Source organism: Cervus canadensis, chromosome X, assembly GCF_019320065.1.
Source record: "Cervus canadensis isolate Bull #8, Minnesota chromosome X, ASM1932006v1, whole genome shotgun sequence".
NCBI classification, from domain to species: Eukaryota; Metazoa; Chordata; class Mammalia; order Artiodactyla; family Cervidae; genus Cervus; species Cervus canadensis.
Genome location: NC_057419.1, coordinates 128773379 through 128789354, shown reverse-complemented (window position 1 = coordinate 128789354; position 15976 = coordinate 128773379). Strand labels below are relative to the sequence as shown.

The 15976-nt window shown below is 45.0% G+C and overlaps 1 protein-coding gene across 1 annotated transcript in view; it reads left to right on the top strand.

Moving 5' to 3' along the window:
- The window catches only part of KIAA1210 (KIAA1210 ortholog), an 89959-nt gene that overhangs the window by 69720 nt on the left and 4263 nt on the right, over positions 1-15976 (top strand). Inside the window, exons 12-15 of the mRNA XM_043459844.1 lie at positions 7938-8044; positions 8234-8342; positions 10490-14281; positions 15399-15598. Of these exons, the coding sequence (XP_043315779.1) occupies positions 7938-8044; positions 8234-8342; positions 10490-14281; positions 15399-15598 (4208 nt within the window). The remainder of the gene's footprint in view (positions 1-7937; positions 8045-8233; positions 8343-10489; positions 14282-15398; positions 15599-15976) is intronic.

Genomic DNA, 15976 nt, shown 5'->3' with positions numbered 1-15976 from the left:
CATACAACAGACAAAGAAACCATCAAAAGGATGATCAAAAGGGTGCATGTTTGATTGAAGTATTTTATACAGGGTCAAGAAACATGACAGAAAGGGGAAAGGAGCTAAAATGTGTTTTAATTGTTCAAAGAGCACTCCTTACAGCGTATCACTGTCCAGCACCCCCCCAACCAGTGCTGAAGGATCCTCTCCCCTGCCCTAAGTCCTGACCCAGGTTCCTTCCCCAGGAAGGTTCTGGGTTAGTAGCCGCCAGGCCTGGCACATCTCTCAGATGTTGAGGTGAAAGGAGCTCATTTCATTCCAGCTGTTAATCAGAAGCTGTCTGTGCTAACTCCCCTCTAAATCACAGGCGAAGAAATGAAAACGTCTTGGCCTTCCTGAATAATATACACCTTGAGTGTGTTGGCTCTCAGAGTGCATGGAGGGAGGAGTGGGGTTGCAGTAGGGTTGGCGAAGGAAAAATAGAGGAAGGAGTCCCATTTCCTGCACTTGCTTTTCTTTCAGAAACCTGCCAGGAAAGGATTCAGTTTGTTTTTCCTGGGTAGCCTGGAAAATTCTGTGGTTGATTCCTGCGGTAACTTGTCTAGGTTTCTCCTGACTAATATGGCTGGAGGAAAAAGCAGGGCCTAAGAAGGAACCCTGCATAAGGGGCTCCAGTTTCATCCAATCCCCCCTATCCCAATTTCTCCCCAATCCCCCCCCTCCCCCTCCCTCAAAAAAATCTCCCCCCCCCCCCTCCCCTGCCCCCCTCTTTCCCCCCCTCCCCCTCCTCCCCCCACCCTGTTCTCCCCCCCTCCCCCCCCCCCCCCCCCCAAACCCCCCTCCCCCTCCCTCTCTCTTAGGACTGGTTCAACATGAATTCTTTTTGACGGCTGAGTAAAATTCCAATTGGTGTAAGTACCAAACAGCTTCCTTATGCATTCATCTGCTGATGGGCATCTAGGTTTGCTTCCATGTCCTGGCATTATAAACCAGTTGCTGGAGCCCCCTATACAGAGTGAAGTGAGCCAGAAAGATAAAGACCATTACAGCATACTAACACATATATATGGAATTTAGAAATATGGTAACGACAACCCTATATGCAAAAACAGAAAAAGAGACACAGAAGTACAGAACAGACTTTTGAACTCTGTGGGAGAAGGTGAGGGTGGGATGTTTTGAAAGAACAGCATGTATATTATCTATGGTGAAACAGATCACCAGCCCAGGTGGGATGCATGAGACAAGTGCTCGGGCCTGGTGCACTGGGAAGACCAGAGGAATCGGGTGGAGAGGGAGGTGGGAGGGGGGATCGGGATGGGCGAATAAGTGTAAATCTATGGCTGATTCATATCAAATGTAGACAAAACCCACTGAAATGTTATGTGAACTAATAGCCTCCAACTAATAAAAAAATTTAAAAAAAAAAAAAAAAAGAAGGAACCCTGCTTCCCAGAGGGAACAGATATGGGTGCCTCCTGTTCTAAGGCACCTGATGTGGTTATTTAGGAGCTTTCTGTGCTTCTGTTTGAAAATAGGAGCCTTTCTCTTCATGGCAGAGGACTAGACAGTGATTCACAACTCTAGCCCCCAGAAGACTCACTTGGAGAACCTGTTAAGCCTATTCTAAGGCCCCCTCCCCTGATAGTATTATTCATCAGATCTTAATGTGTCTGTAAAAGTGCTTTTTTAGCACTCACTCCAGGTGATTCTGATACTGGGGGGGGATTCCCAGACCATATTTTGAGAAATATTGCCCAGAATTCCTAAGAGTTTATTTGAATAGTTTATTTAATTCACTGGTGAGTTTAAGGGAAGTTGTAAAATATATACAACTTACATACTCTAAACCCAACCACAGAGATGCTCTTAGGCCTGTTTTGAATCACATGCCTGAGCTTGAGTGCCATAATCAGGTGGAGATGATGCTTGATGGCTTCACAGTCTCATTTTTAGTCCAGGTTTGAGGGCAGCTGTGGGCCTGTGTATAGACTGAATGCTCAAATATTCCTTAATGACAGTCCATCAGGCATAAGGAGACTAGTGGCCATTATTAAGTTTGATGGACTCTTGGCTTAGGCTGTGATTGGGAACAGATAAGCTATCTCCTGCATACATTCAATCTAGTAATTGCTAGAATTTTGCTGAGCCCGATTTGTTTGTTATGCTATAGAATGTGTTTCATGAAATGGTGCTTATATCTATAGTGTTATGCCACAAAATTTGGGATGACAACTGAATTGAACATGTTTCTTTATTAAGTGTGTATTTACTTGCTGAATAGGCATCTTATGTTAGTTTTCATGCAAAGTAGGTTACATGGTATCCTCTAGAATACCGTGACATCCTCTAGCAACTCTTATTTCTAGATCCACAGACTGCTGAGACTTTTTCCATCTATATTTGGCTGGAACTAGTGGGTCTCAGAAAAAATAACTAAAATGATACAGAGAACAGAGCAGCTTTTTCTGACGACCTCTCAGAAGGTCAACGTCTCTTTGGAGCTTTTAACATAATTAATTCACCCTGTCAACAAACATTTATTGAGCAACTACTGTGTACTAAGCACAGTTGTAGGTGTTAGGAATACAGTAGTAAATAAAACAGATGAAATCTCTTCTTTAATGGAGTTTATATTGCAGTGGGGGGCATGATATCGACAATAAACAAGAAAAATAGGCAAAATATACAGTATGTTAGGCAGTGATAAAGTGCCAAGGAGGAAAAAAATAATCCAGGGAGGGGGATTGTGAAGTGTCAGGTAGAAGGCTAACATTTCAAATAAGTTGGCTGGGGAAAGTGTCACTGAGAAGGTGGCTTTTGTATCCAGACCTGAAGGGAGTGAGTGAGCTAACAGGGACATGGGGGAGGAGCAGAAACAGCAAGTGAAAATGCCTTGAGGGAAGAGTATGCAAGGAATGTTTGAGGAACAGCAAACCAGCATTGGGTCTGGAACAGAAAGTGGTAAAAGCCACAGTCAGAGAGGCAGTGGAGAGACAGATCACGTGAAGTTAGTGGGGGCATAGATGTTGTCATCCAGTCCCCAAAGACCAGAACGCTAAGACCACTCTGAAGCATGAAAAAAGAAATATTCAGAACAATAAAACAAGAGCCACTAGTCTGTATACTGAGTATTAAGTTCATAATTCCAAGAGATAACATAAGCTAAAGATAAATTAATAGTATCAGGATGAGGTGTTCCATAAATTCATGGATGGCAGTTACCTAAAGAAGTTATAAAAGGCTTGGGACCACTCTATATTTTGTGTGATGGGCCCCACAAAGATAACTGTATCATTCCGCTCCCTTTCCTAGAATCAACAAGAGGATGGTGAGCTGAATGTATCATCAGTCTGACCCACTAGCTATGTTAAGTCCCCAGGCGTTGGAATCACAGGCCATAAAAGAACCATATTGGGAGCTAAGATAGTAACTAAGGTTACCACTGGAGCAACATATAATGGTCCAGGGGAAATGTGAAGGGATGTGAAGGCTGCAAATACCCTAGCACTGCATAAAGCTAGTTTGGGAAGAACTAGTGAGTAAACACACATGGAAGTTCCGTTTATCTGCTAAACTGCATCATTTGCCATTGACATCCAGGAGAGAGAGGGGTCATCACCTTGCCTTCAAAGGGGCTTCTGCTAGCACAAATACTTGGAACTTCTTAGAAATAAGAAGGTGCTCTGGGGTGTCTCCTCAAGGTGTAGTAAAAGCCATGTCAAGAAGCCTGGAGCTGTAAAGCAATTATCCTTCAATTAAAAAAAAATTAATTAATCAAAAGAAAGGAAGCCCGGAGGAGACTATTTTGAAAATCCTACAGAGAAAGCCAACTAGGAGCCCCCAGGCCAGATAGTTTAAAGGTATAGAGGCCAGCCATAGCGAGGACAAGGCGACAGGCTCCATCCCCACCCTGTTGGTGGTGGCGCACTCCATCCCTCTGGGCGCTGCCATCAGCCTTGCATCCAGAAACCATAAATATAAGGTAGTGTACTGTTTGTGCAAATGCAGCTTTCAGAAAAACCCTCTTCCAACCAGATTTCTTCCTTCCTCCAAGCACTCCTATGGAGAAATCGCTGAGCCCTAATGGGTTTTACTGACATAGATTGTGCCTCTTACCCCAGTCAGCCCCTTCTGTTAATATAAGAGGGGTACAGGACAAGAGAACATGCAAAACCTCTGACTTTGTGAATGCTGTATAATCGTGGGGTTCCTATCCTGAGGGCAAAGGAGAGCTCCTGAATGCATTCTAAGCAGGGGAGCAACCTGAACATCTTGTTTCTTGTTTTCACCTGCAAGGGAACCAGTTGAAATTGTGCACCTTGCCTCCAATGAGTCCATTGACCAGAAGCTTGACTCTAGCTGTAGGAAAAAGGGACAGCAGATCGTGAAGGAGTTCTCTAGGAATATTTCTTCAGCCAGAGGAATTTTTAACTTTGAGACCAAGGCCAGCATGCAAAGCTGATTCATTTCTCTTTTCCTACTCTCTCCAGAGTGCCTTTGAGCCCTCGTCTGGACTGGTTCGCTCACAGTCCTTGATCACGTTTGCCATGCCCTCCTTATCCAGCAGCACCCGATTGCCTGTTGGCTTCAACACCCCAGCCACCACCCAGAGCTGTTTGGATTCCTCAGCTGCTCGACACAAGATGGGTTTAAATCCCCGGAAACAAAAGAGCATCCAGGTGACTGTAAGTCCTTTAGGAGGCCTGAGAATACACTCCCATATAAGAAAATATGAGTTCCAGGAGTTCCCTGGTGGTTAGGATTCCAGGCTTTCATTGCTGTGGCCTGGGCTCAATCTGAAGTCAGGGAAGCAGAACCTGCAAGCTGTGCTCATGCCCCACCCTCCAAAAAGATGAGTTCCAACCTTTGCAGACTGCTCCTAGGAAAGTGGTATGGTTTGAGGGATCCATACCCTAAGTAGGGATGGTAAAGTCAAGGACACTGTCCCAGGTTTGACAGCCCCGGAGAGAGGTGAGCACACTTGTGTCTAGTGCCTGGGATGTCTACTGTAGATGGAACTTACATAAAAGGGATAGAAGAAAGCAGAAACAGTGACCTAACTCTTAAGAAATTGCTTACTGGCCTTAGTATCTGGGAATTCACTCAGTGCTCTTTGTAGAAGATATTCAATCATAGCCCAGATCAGGATTCTTTTTAATTATGAATCAGATAAGACCCATAAGTTACAATTGGCAGCACTGTTCCACTTATTTGGAGGTCAGGCTTCCAGCAATGCCAAGCATTCAGAACTCAGCTATTAACCCCTCCAAAGACCTCTCCGTGTCACATACAGGTCACCAAGTTCTTATGCTTTCTAGCACACTTAGGTAAGCCAATTATGTTCAAAACATAGCCACAGACCAGAATCAGATCTGATACCAAAGAGAAGTGACAGTTGATAGCAGAAAGAAATGACACAAACTATCTGGGGCCATTTAGTATAGGGATCAAGAACTTTGCCCACCTGTATCAGGGCCACACTGTATCAGCATCCAGTGTAATAGGACATGTTCACTACTCATCCAAATCATCAAGAAAAGTTGGACTATATTCCCTGATCTGTGTTTAGGAAGATAGGGAAGCAATTCCTTTGAAAAAGATTTTTTTTTTTTACTAAAAACTGAGAATTAAACCAAGAACTTCCAGATGTACAAGCTAGATTTAGAAAAGGCAGAGTAACTAGAGATCAAATTGCTAACATCCATTGGATCATTGAAAAAGCAAGGGAATTCCAGAAAAACATCTTCTGCTTCATTGACTGCAAAAGCCTTTGACTGTGCAAATCACAACAAACTGTGGAAAATTCTTAAAGAGATGGGAATACCAGATTACCTTACCCGCCTCGTGAGAAATCTGTATGCAGGTTAAGAAGCAACAGTTAGAACCAGACATGGAACAATGGACTGGTTCAAAATTGGGAAAGAAGTACATCAAGGCTATATTGTCACCCTGCTTATTTAACTTATATGTAGAGTACATCATGCGAAATGCTGGGCTAGATGAATCACAAGCTGGAATCAAGATTGCTGGGAGATATACATATCTATGGCTGATTCATGTTGATGTTTGGCAGAAACCAACACAATTCTGTAAAGCAATTATCCTTCAATTAAAAATAAATAACATTTTTAAAAAAAAAAAAAGGTTGCCAGGAAAAATACCAACAACCTCAGATATGCAGATGACACCTGCTAAGGGCAGAAAGCAAAGAGGAACTAAACAGCCTCTTTGACAAAGGTGAAAGAGGAGAGTGAAAAAGCTGGCTTAAAATTCAACATTCAAAAAACTAAGATCATGTCATTCGGTCCCATCGGCATTTCCCTTCATGGCAAATAATGGGGAAAAAATGGAAATGGTGGCAGATTTTATTTTCTTGGGCTCCAAAATCACTGTGGTGAGTGACTGCAGCCATGAAATTAAAATGGAAAGATCCTTGATTCAAGCAATGACAAACCTAGACAGCGTATTAGAAAGCAGAGATATCACTTTGCTGACAAAAGTCCATATAGTCAAAGCTAAGGTTTTTTCCAGTAGTCATGTACAGATGTAAGAGTTGAACCATTAAAAAGGCTGAACACCAAAGAATTGATGCTTTCGAAATGTGGTGCTGGAGAAGACTCTTGAGAGTCCCTTGGACAGCAAGAAGATCAAACCAATCCTAAAGGAAATCAACTCTGACTATTCATTGGAAAGACTGATGCTGAAGTTGAAGCTCCAATACTTTGGCCACCTGATATAAAGAGCCGACTCATTGGAAAAGGCCCTGATGCTGGGAAAGACTGAGGGCAAGAGGAGAAGGGGGTGACAGAGGATGAGATCGTTGGATGGCATCACCAACTCAATAAACATGAGTTTGAGCAAACTCTAGGAGATAGTGAATGACAGAGGAGCCTGGCACGCTACAGTCCATGGGGTCACAAAGAGTCAGACACGACTTAGTTACTGAATGACAACAACAAAGAATTTTAAAAATTTGGTATTTTAAATAATGTGTCAGTTAGCTGGAAGATTCACTTGGCTGAGTCTTTAGCCTCAGTAACTCTGGGCTATAAGTAAAGGGCTATAAATCAGAGATGGAGGAGATGAAAAGATTTCATAGTTACAGGCATTTTACTGGGAAGGACATTAAAGCACAAATAGATGTCCAAGGTCAAACACTCTGGTAATGGCAGAAGTAGGACCAGAACCCCATCTTCTGACTTCCAGTTCAGTTCTCTTTTCACCCTCATCATGTTGCCCCTAGCTTAACCATTGCAGTTTTGCTTTAGAAAGAAAATAAAGTATAAGATCAAAGAACAGCTGGCGAAACGGTGGGCCTGGGAGGAAGGCCTTCTAGTAGCACTGAGAGAATCTCCTTGGTTCAATGTCAAGCAGAGGGTGATCAATCACTAGGCCATATACATCAAGTCCTGTATATGCATGATCGCCTGGACACTTCACCACAAACCTGGACACATAGGGAATGTTGATGAAAGAAGACTTAGCAAAACCCTTCTTTCTGACTTTCTTCTTTCTGCATAGCCTAATTGAGGTAAGGCCTGGGTAGCATTCTCTAACAGGGTCAGGGCATCTACTTCTTCCTTTTGCCTCTCTCCCTGACACATGGATGAATGAAAATAAAAGTGTTCAGGATCCTTTATGACAGAGAGGCTGCTGCTACAGGCTCTCTGCTTTGGAATTTCTTAGATCTGCAAGTCCCAGAGAGGGTTCCCCTTATTCTTAATTAATAGATGTGGACAGAGATATAGAGAGTAACTTGCCCAAGATCATACAGAGAGCACATGATGGAGCAGAGATCTGAACCCAGGTCTATCTGACCTGATCCATTCAAAAGTAAATAATTTTGAGCTGAGTCTGTTTACTGAGGCACTTCAACTGGGAACATAGAGCTGTATGTTTGCCTTTAAGTTGTATATCATGATTGTTGTCAGGCCCCACAGCCCCATCATCAGATTATGGCCTTGCAGTGTGGATCAGTGGTTTCTGGGGTATTTTCAAGAGTTCCCTGCAGTATATCACTCAGAGACCAGAAACTTCAAATCTAAATGAAGTACTGCCAGTAGGTAAAATGATCACCAGGTTATGGATGCTACTAAAATAATTTCCATTGTGAATGGTATTGTTATTCTCCCAACATAGCCATTTGGATAGCAAGGACTTTTTTTTCCTGATGCTTTTTTTCTTTGGCAACCATGCAGGGGTGGGTGGAGAGCATTTCAGCCTGATTCAAGCTCTTTCCCTCTTCTAGGAGAAACCAAAACAGGAGGAGCCAAGCCTCCCAGTGGCTTCTGAAGAAGAGAAAAGCACAACCAAACCGAAAGAAGCTGACCAAAAGAAGCCGAAAAAAGACAGCGCAGGTTGGCATATCTTTGCCATCACCCATAAACACATACTCAAGCTTAATGGCACAGTGCTATGTGACAAGAACTATATAATGAGAATTGCCCAGGCCTGCTATCCTTGGTCTTCTGAGGGCTTTAAATTTAAGATGCATATTAATATGGTCCAAGTTTCTCTGTTTGAACTGCCCATTTAATATAGTTGCCACTTGTGTTAGGTAAAGGGCCGTACCTGGATTCCTATTTTACCTAAATGAATTTCCAACCAGAGAGATGTTTTGTGCGTATTTGTTTGTCAGTTTGTTTAATCCTCTCCACATCTAATGTCCATGCCGAGTTCTTCAGTGAGCCCAGACATCTGAGGGCAGCCAGTGATTTCCCCTTCAGCTTTCCCCCACAGCAACAGAACCAGACAACAATAACAGAATTGGTGAAAAAGCCTGTTTTTTCAAAGTTGCTTTTCTCTGCTAGTAGAGAGAAAAGGTCTTGTGTTAACAGTGAGACCAGTTCCCCTATCCATGGGCAAAGAGGGCTTGGACAACTGCAGACAGATGCCCTTGGCAGCCAACACCTATCAAACCCCCAAACAAAAAATACCACTGGAGTGAAAAATCACTCTGTGTGTTTGTGTGTGTGTATTGGCTCCAGCTGATGGCAATCTAATTTCAAGCAACACTTGGTAAATCAAAATTCCTGTTCCACAAATTAAGTCAAATAGTTACTTCATATTTTTGCCATAAAGGGTTTCACATGTGGGTTCAAAGTCAGGATATCTCTAAAAACATTTTCCCATGAAGAGTAACAAAACCACAAAACTCTTCTATATAACAACAACAAAGAAATTAGATGAGTGACTTTTAACTTTCTTTTTATCCTCTTTTCATATTTATTTTTAATAGCTGTCCCTTTTACACAGAGGATAAAACTTACTCGGTGTCCATGAGGGCAGATACTTTGATTTTCCATGTCATGGGAGTGTTTTGGAATGCAGCTCCCTGCACCCCTCCACCCCCCACCCCAAACTGTGCCCAGTTCTAGATTCTAAATGTGCAACCACTAGATGGAGCTAGAGACCAGTGGATGATGAGGGAGGGGAGGTGGCCAAGGCCCTCTCACCCAGGGATTAAAGTGAGTGGTAAAAAAACAATACTTTGGCCACCTGATGCGAAGAACTGACTCTTTTGAAAAGACCCTGATGCTGGGAAAGATTGAAGACGGGAGGAGAAGGGGATGACAGAGGATGAGATGGATGGATGGCATCACCAACTCAATAGACATGAGTTTGAGTAAACTCCAGGAGTTGGTGATGGACAGGCGTCCTGCAGTCCATGGGGTCACAAAGAGCCGGACATACTGAGCGACTGAACTGAACTGAACTGAAAAAACCCACCTGCCAGTGCAGGAGACGTGGATTCTCTGGAGAAGAGCATAGCAACCCACTCCAGTATTGCCTGTGAAATCCCGTGGACAGAGGAGCCTGGAGGGCTACAGTCCATGGGGTTGCAAAGAGTAGGACACGACAGAACACACATAGTAAAATTACTAGGGAAGAGAAGACCAACCTGTAGAACTGCTGCCTTGTGTTTGACCTGAAGCCTGTGGATCGGTGCAAATGTTAAGGCTTTTCAAGAATTTCTTTGCATGTATATTATGTCAGATTATTTTAATAAAGAGAGTTGAAAGCAGAAGAAGTGGGGAAGCATAATCCTACCTTGCAGATAACCCCTGTTGACACCTTTCTTAAAAAAATAAAAATATCTGTATATCATGTTAAAATTAAGTAGAATTAAGTAGAAAATATAAATACTAAGGAGGAAGTAAAATTTCCTTTCACCTTGCCCCAGTCAGTCTCCTAAAAGGTAATCATTGTTACAAGTTCAAAAATTGCTTTTTGATGTGTCTCACTTCTAGTGGTAGAACAGACTGTTGATATGATGGTGATGTGCCAACCTTGGAATCAGTTCATAAAACTGAATTTCACTTAGATTTAAAAATTTCCAACTGCAGAAGGCTAATAGTGACCTAGTTGTTCTCTATCTTCTGAGTAGCTACTTCTCTACACTAGGGAATTCAATAGCAAATAGGTACCCATTGGGCCAGGGCAGAGTATTCTTATTTTAGAAAATCAAAAGAACACATTTTTCCTTTCCTTCTGTTTGGTACAGGTGCCTCAAGCCAGGAACAGAGCAACAAGACTGAGATCGCTAAACAGAAGACAATGGATCAGGCTACAAACACAGCTGCTACTGAGAGTCAGAGTTACCCATTTCCAGCAGCATACATGAAACGCCGTGAAAAGAAAAGCTCAAGTACTTCAGGAACGAGCGAGTGTGGATACAAAGAAAGAAGCTTTAAACAATTCACTGGAGTGCTTGGCCTAAGTGATGGAGCTGGGTCCCCACCTGATGATAACAAAGCCAGGGACTGCCATTTCTGGCAACTGTCCTTGGAGAAGCAAGTCATGGAGCAGCCCACACCACCGCAGACAGAAAGCACTACTCAGGAGCTGCCGTCAGGTAAAGATGACCCAGGAAGGGGAATTGCTGAGGCAGATTCTGAAACCAGAAAAGCGTTAGCATCACAACTCAAGCCTGAAGACATGGAAGAGCCCGTGGTGGGTGGTCTGTCACCATCCCATGAAGATGGGACTTCTGGAGCCAAGAAGCCAGAAGCCAGGGCTGCTCTATCACATGTGGCAGGAAGGCCATTTACACCCCAAGATACTCTCTTGGTGGCAGTGGATGATCAGATGTTTATGGAGCCTTCTCAGAGCCAGCCAGGAAGGGAAGCTTCTGGCTTTGATGTGAGAAGTGTCCAATATAAAATGAAGTCCGCTCAAGAGACCCTCAAAGAAAAGCCTCCCAGAAGTGTTCTGCAGGCCTTAACAGCGAGGATCTCCAGGAGCGTGAGTGCCTTGGTAGAGGGAGCCCTTTGTGCCAGGAAACCACCTCCCAGAAGCCTTTCATGGTCCTTCGGGAAGTCAAAAGCTACAGTCATCATCTCAGATCCCAAGAGCACTTCAGAGGAGGACAGTGATTCTGAGCAACAGCTGGCTCCTGGACATTCTTCCCCACCCTCCAAGATGCACAGGAATGAAGAAGTCTTCCCAGAATCAAAAGGTTCAGCTGTGGAACTGAGCAGTCCTGAGCAGCAGCAGGCCCCTAGGTATTCTTCACAGTCCTTGGGGAAGTCTAAAGCCACAGCTGTCTTCTCTGATTCCGAGAGCATTTCCAAAGAGGGCAGTGACTTTGAGCAGCACGAGGCTCCCACACCCTCTCTCCAGTCCCTGAGCAAGTCCAAAGATGGCCAAAAAGTCTTCACAAAATCGGGTTCCCTGGGACAGATGAGTGGTTCCAATGAGCCGCTGACTCCCACATGTGCTTCCCGGGCTGTGGGGGAGCCTGAAGACCAAGTCTCCATGGGATCAAATAGTTATGTGGAGAAGTACAACAGTGCCAATAACACCAAGGAAGAGGTGTCTCCTGGACCCCCTGTCCAGGTCATGGGACCCCCTAACCAGGCCGTGGGATCCTCTGCCCAGGCTGTGGCAAATCCTAAAGACCCCAGAGAAATCTCCCTGGTTTCAAAGACCATACCTGAAGTACAGGGTGCTTCTGTGTGGCAGGTGCCTCCCAGGGACACTTTCCAGTCCTGGGTGAGCCCTAAATTCGAGCAATCTGCCTCCACAGGCCCAGAGAGCGTGGCCATGGAGTGGGGCATTTCCATGGAGCCACTGCCTCCCAGAGTGTCTTCTAAGCGCCTGATGAGGCCAAAAGTTGAGCCACCAGTCTCCTTGGATCCAGGAGAGATGACATTTAAAAGGATGACTTCTGCGGGGGTGCTGCCTCCGAGACATCCTTCTCAGCCTTCAGTGAAACCAGCAGCTCAGCAAGAAAGCTCTGCATGTCGAGAGAGCCCCGATGTTGAGAAGACCACACCTGCGCACTTGCTAACTTTCCCACGTCCTCCCCAGGCCACGGTGAGGCCATCAGTTGAGTACCAAGACTCCATGGGTGCAGAAAGCACTGTGGTTGAGAAGAGCATTTCTACGAAGCCACTGCTTCCCAAGCATCATTCTCAGCCCCCGATGAGAGCTCTGGACCAGCAACAAGTCTCCGTGACTTATTCTGAAGCTGAACAGAGTGTATTTGCAGGTTTGGAGGGTTCTGTTGCTCAGAAGATCATTCTGGTGGAGAAATTGCTCCCCAAATATTCCCCCCAGCCCTTGACAAAGCCTCGAGCCCAGAAAACCTTGGAGAACATTACTGTTGAGGAGGGCAGCTTTGTGGAGGTGCCGCCTCTCCAGCTCTTGGTGAAGTCTAAATTCCAGTCACAGGGCATTCCGCTGGAGTCCATGAGTGCTCCCACAGAGTGGAGCGGTCTGGGGGTGCCTGTGCCTCCCAGACCCACCATCCAGCAGTCCTGGGAGATCCCCATGTTTGAGCAACCAGCCTTTGAAGGTCCAGAGAGTGATGCCATTGAGTGGGGCATTATCATCAAGCCGCTGCCTCCCAGAGGGACTTCTCAGGCCCCAATGAGAGCAGGAGTCAAACAAGCAATCACTGAAGGTCCAGAGAGTGTCAACACTGAAGGGGATGCATCTACCGAGCTGCTGCCTGACAAACATCCCTACTCCATCGTGAGACAGAAAGTCCAGCAAATATCATTGAGTTTTGAGAGTGCTGCTGCCAAAGTGGGCATTTCTGGAAGGCCACTGCCTCCCATATATCCCAGCCGAGTGCTTAAAAAGTCTAAAGTTCTGGAGATGTCCTTACGTCTAGAGAGCATGGCTGATAAAGAAGTCATACCTAAGAAATCGGTGATTGTCAAGCGTCCTTCTCAGTCATTCGTGAAGTATATGGCACAGCATGTCTTTTCAGAGAGGCCTGCTACAGAGGAGGGAACTTGCATGGATCCTTCATCTTCAAATCCACCTTCCAAATCATTGAAGCCTAAAGTTGAGCAGCAAGTTTCCTCAGGCTGGGAGAGTATAGATGTTGAGGGAGCCATTTCTTTGAAGGAAGTGCCCATGAAAAGCCTTTTGCCAAGCTCAGGGAAGCCCAAAGGCCTGCAAGAAGTCCTCTCCCATTCAGAGAGTGCCCCTGCGAAGCTGAGCAGTTTGAAAGAGCAGCTGCCTCCCAGACATCTTGCCCGCACACTGGGGAAGCCTGAGTACCAGCAAGAAACCTCCTCAGCTTCTGAGAGCTCTCCTGAAGAATGGAAGAGTTCTGAAGAGTGGCTGCCTGGCAAACACCCCAGCCAAGTCAAAGATGGAGCTGAGTTTCAACCACTGATGCTCTCAAAAGGCCCAGTGAGTGCACCTGTGAAGCAGAGCGATTCTGAGCAGCGCCTGCCTCCCAAACAAATTTTTCAGGCTCCTGCAGACCCTGAACACCAGCAACAGGTTTATCCAAGTCCCGTGAGTGCTGCCGCTGAGGAAACCACTTTGGAGAGTGATTCTAGCTGCTGGTCTCTACCCAGAGACCTGGCTTCTCCAAGCAAAATCAAGAAACCCAGCCAAAGCTCTGAAGACCTCACTAAGAATGTCACAACTGCCCCTACCAAGCCCATGCTGGCCGCTGCTCCTGCCTTGCAGTCGCCCACTTCTGGAAGCAGTTCCTCTCAGGAGGAAGTTCCTGAGAGCGATGATCAAAATAACAGCCGTTCAGATTCATCCAACAGCGGGGCTGATGTTGAAAAGCTTTTTGGAGTCCGACTGAGAAGAACCTCTTCCTCACAGAAGTATAAGGGTGGGAAACAAGGTTTTACCAAGCTTTCTTCACCCTCCTTGGGCTCAATTTCATCTGTAGATACACCCCAGCCAATCAGAAGGGCTTCCAAGGGGACCCTGGGCACCAGGCAAAACCTCACCACAGTATATGACTTGGCAGAGAAGCAACAGAGGAGGCCCAAATCTGAAAGCATGGCCAAGAAGCAACCTGCTTACAGGATCCCAGGTGAGTCTTTATCTTCCCACATGGGTAGCAGGTACCAAGAAGAGAAAAGAACCAGAAAGAAAAGTCTTGAATGGGAGGAAGTCTGTTCTAGCCTTGCCCATTACCTTGTGGCTTTGATAGGGCTGGCTTGGGGATTTAGGGGCAGAAATAATGCTCTATTCTAGATAAATAGATTTGGAGATGGTTAACTTGGAGTCTTCTCTTTCCCAAGGGGGTCTCCTTTGAACATTTGTCCACATTCTGTAATGGACACGTAACCATCTCCCCATCCCCCTTACCCCATATACATGTAGATGGGATTTTATGCCTTTCTCAAAATACCTTTACATGCATTATGCTCCCTTCAACACCATGTAGCTTTTTATTATTTATTTATTTATTGCTACTCAGCACATGGGATTTTAGTTCCATGACCAGAGATCAAACCTGCTGTAGTGGAAATATGGAGTCTTAAGCACTGGACCTCCAGGGAAGTCCCCCATGTATATTTTTGAAGCCAACTCATTAATAGAGCACTATGTTCAGACTCTCAGCTTGAAGTCTTAATTTATTGTAAATGTTTGTACTTCCACAGCTTCTTAACTCACCTGAAATGTCTAAGAATCAAGAGCTAGGTGACTTTTTGAGCATTTATCTTTCTCAAAGCCTTTTTACCTTCAGAATTATCATCACATAGTCTTGTACATGCCTATAACCATATCCATAACCACACACTTTCATTAGAGACCATGAAGTAACAGATGCAATAAGATTTTCCTTGGAGTTAGAGAAATGACATCAGTGGCCTAATCATCTGGCTTCCTAGGAACTTCTCTAGCCCACTTGGCAACCATTGTCCTACCTGAATTGGGGATAGAAAGAGAGATGGACAAGGGAGGGAAAGGGACCAGTAAGAGGACAGTTGACAAACTTTGAAGTGCAGCTTATCTACTCAAGGCGTTCCTGCCTTTCAAAGTTGTGGGGAAGGCACTAAAGAATGGGGCCCTTCTCTATATGTTGTTTATTTTCATTTGGCAGTTAACAAAGATCCCATTTAAGACATTATTGTAGGTAGGTCCCAGTCAGTCTCAAGACTCAGCCTGCCTCACTTTAGTTCTTTCTTTTATTCCTTTCTCAGGAAAAGCTCCTGGTCGACGGTCAGAGTATGCCACCTCAGAGCCAGCTTGGATACCCACGATAAAGCAGGAGCAGGGGAGCTTCCAGGCCAACATTCCTCCCAAAGAGCCAAGACTCAAGAGTAGAGCTGCAGCCAAGGCTGAGATGAAAGAACCCAGACATGGAGTAGGACCTCGAGCAGCCTACAAAGCACTCCAAAAGGTCATTGGAGCCAATTGATTAAGCTTGTATTAGGAACTTGGCCAGACATGCAGTTCCCCACCTCTTTGGGTGCATTAATCAAAGCAAATGGACTGTTGGGGGGAAATACTTGGTTTGTACTCATAGAAAGGTGCCCCCACTTTATGTTCCTAAAGGATTTGTGAAAAGTGATGTGTAGAGAAGATTTTTTTTTTTTTTTCATTTATTTTTATTAGTTGGAGGCTAATTACTTTACAATATTATAGTGGTTTTTGCCATACATTGACATGAATCAGCCATGGATTTACATGTGTTCCCCATCCCGATCCCCCCTCCCGCCTCCCTCCCCATCCCATCCTTCTGGGTCTTCCCAGTGCACCAGCCCTGAGCACTTGTCTC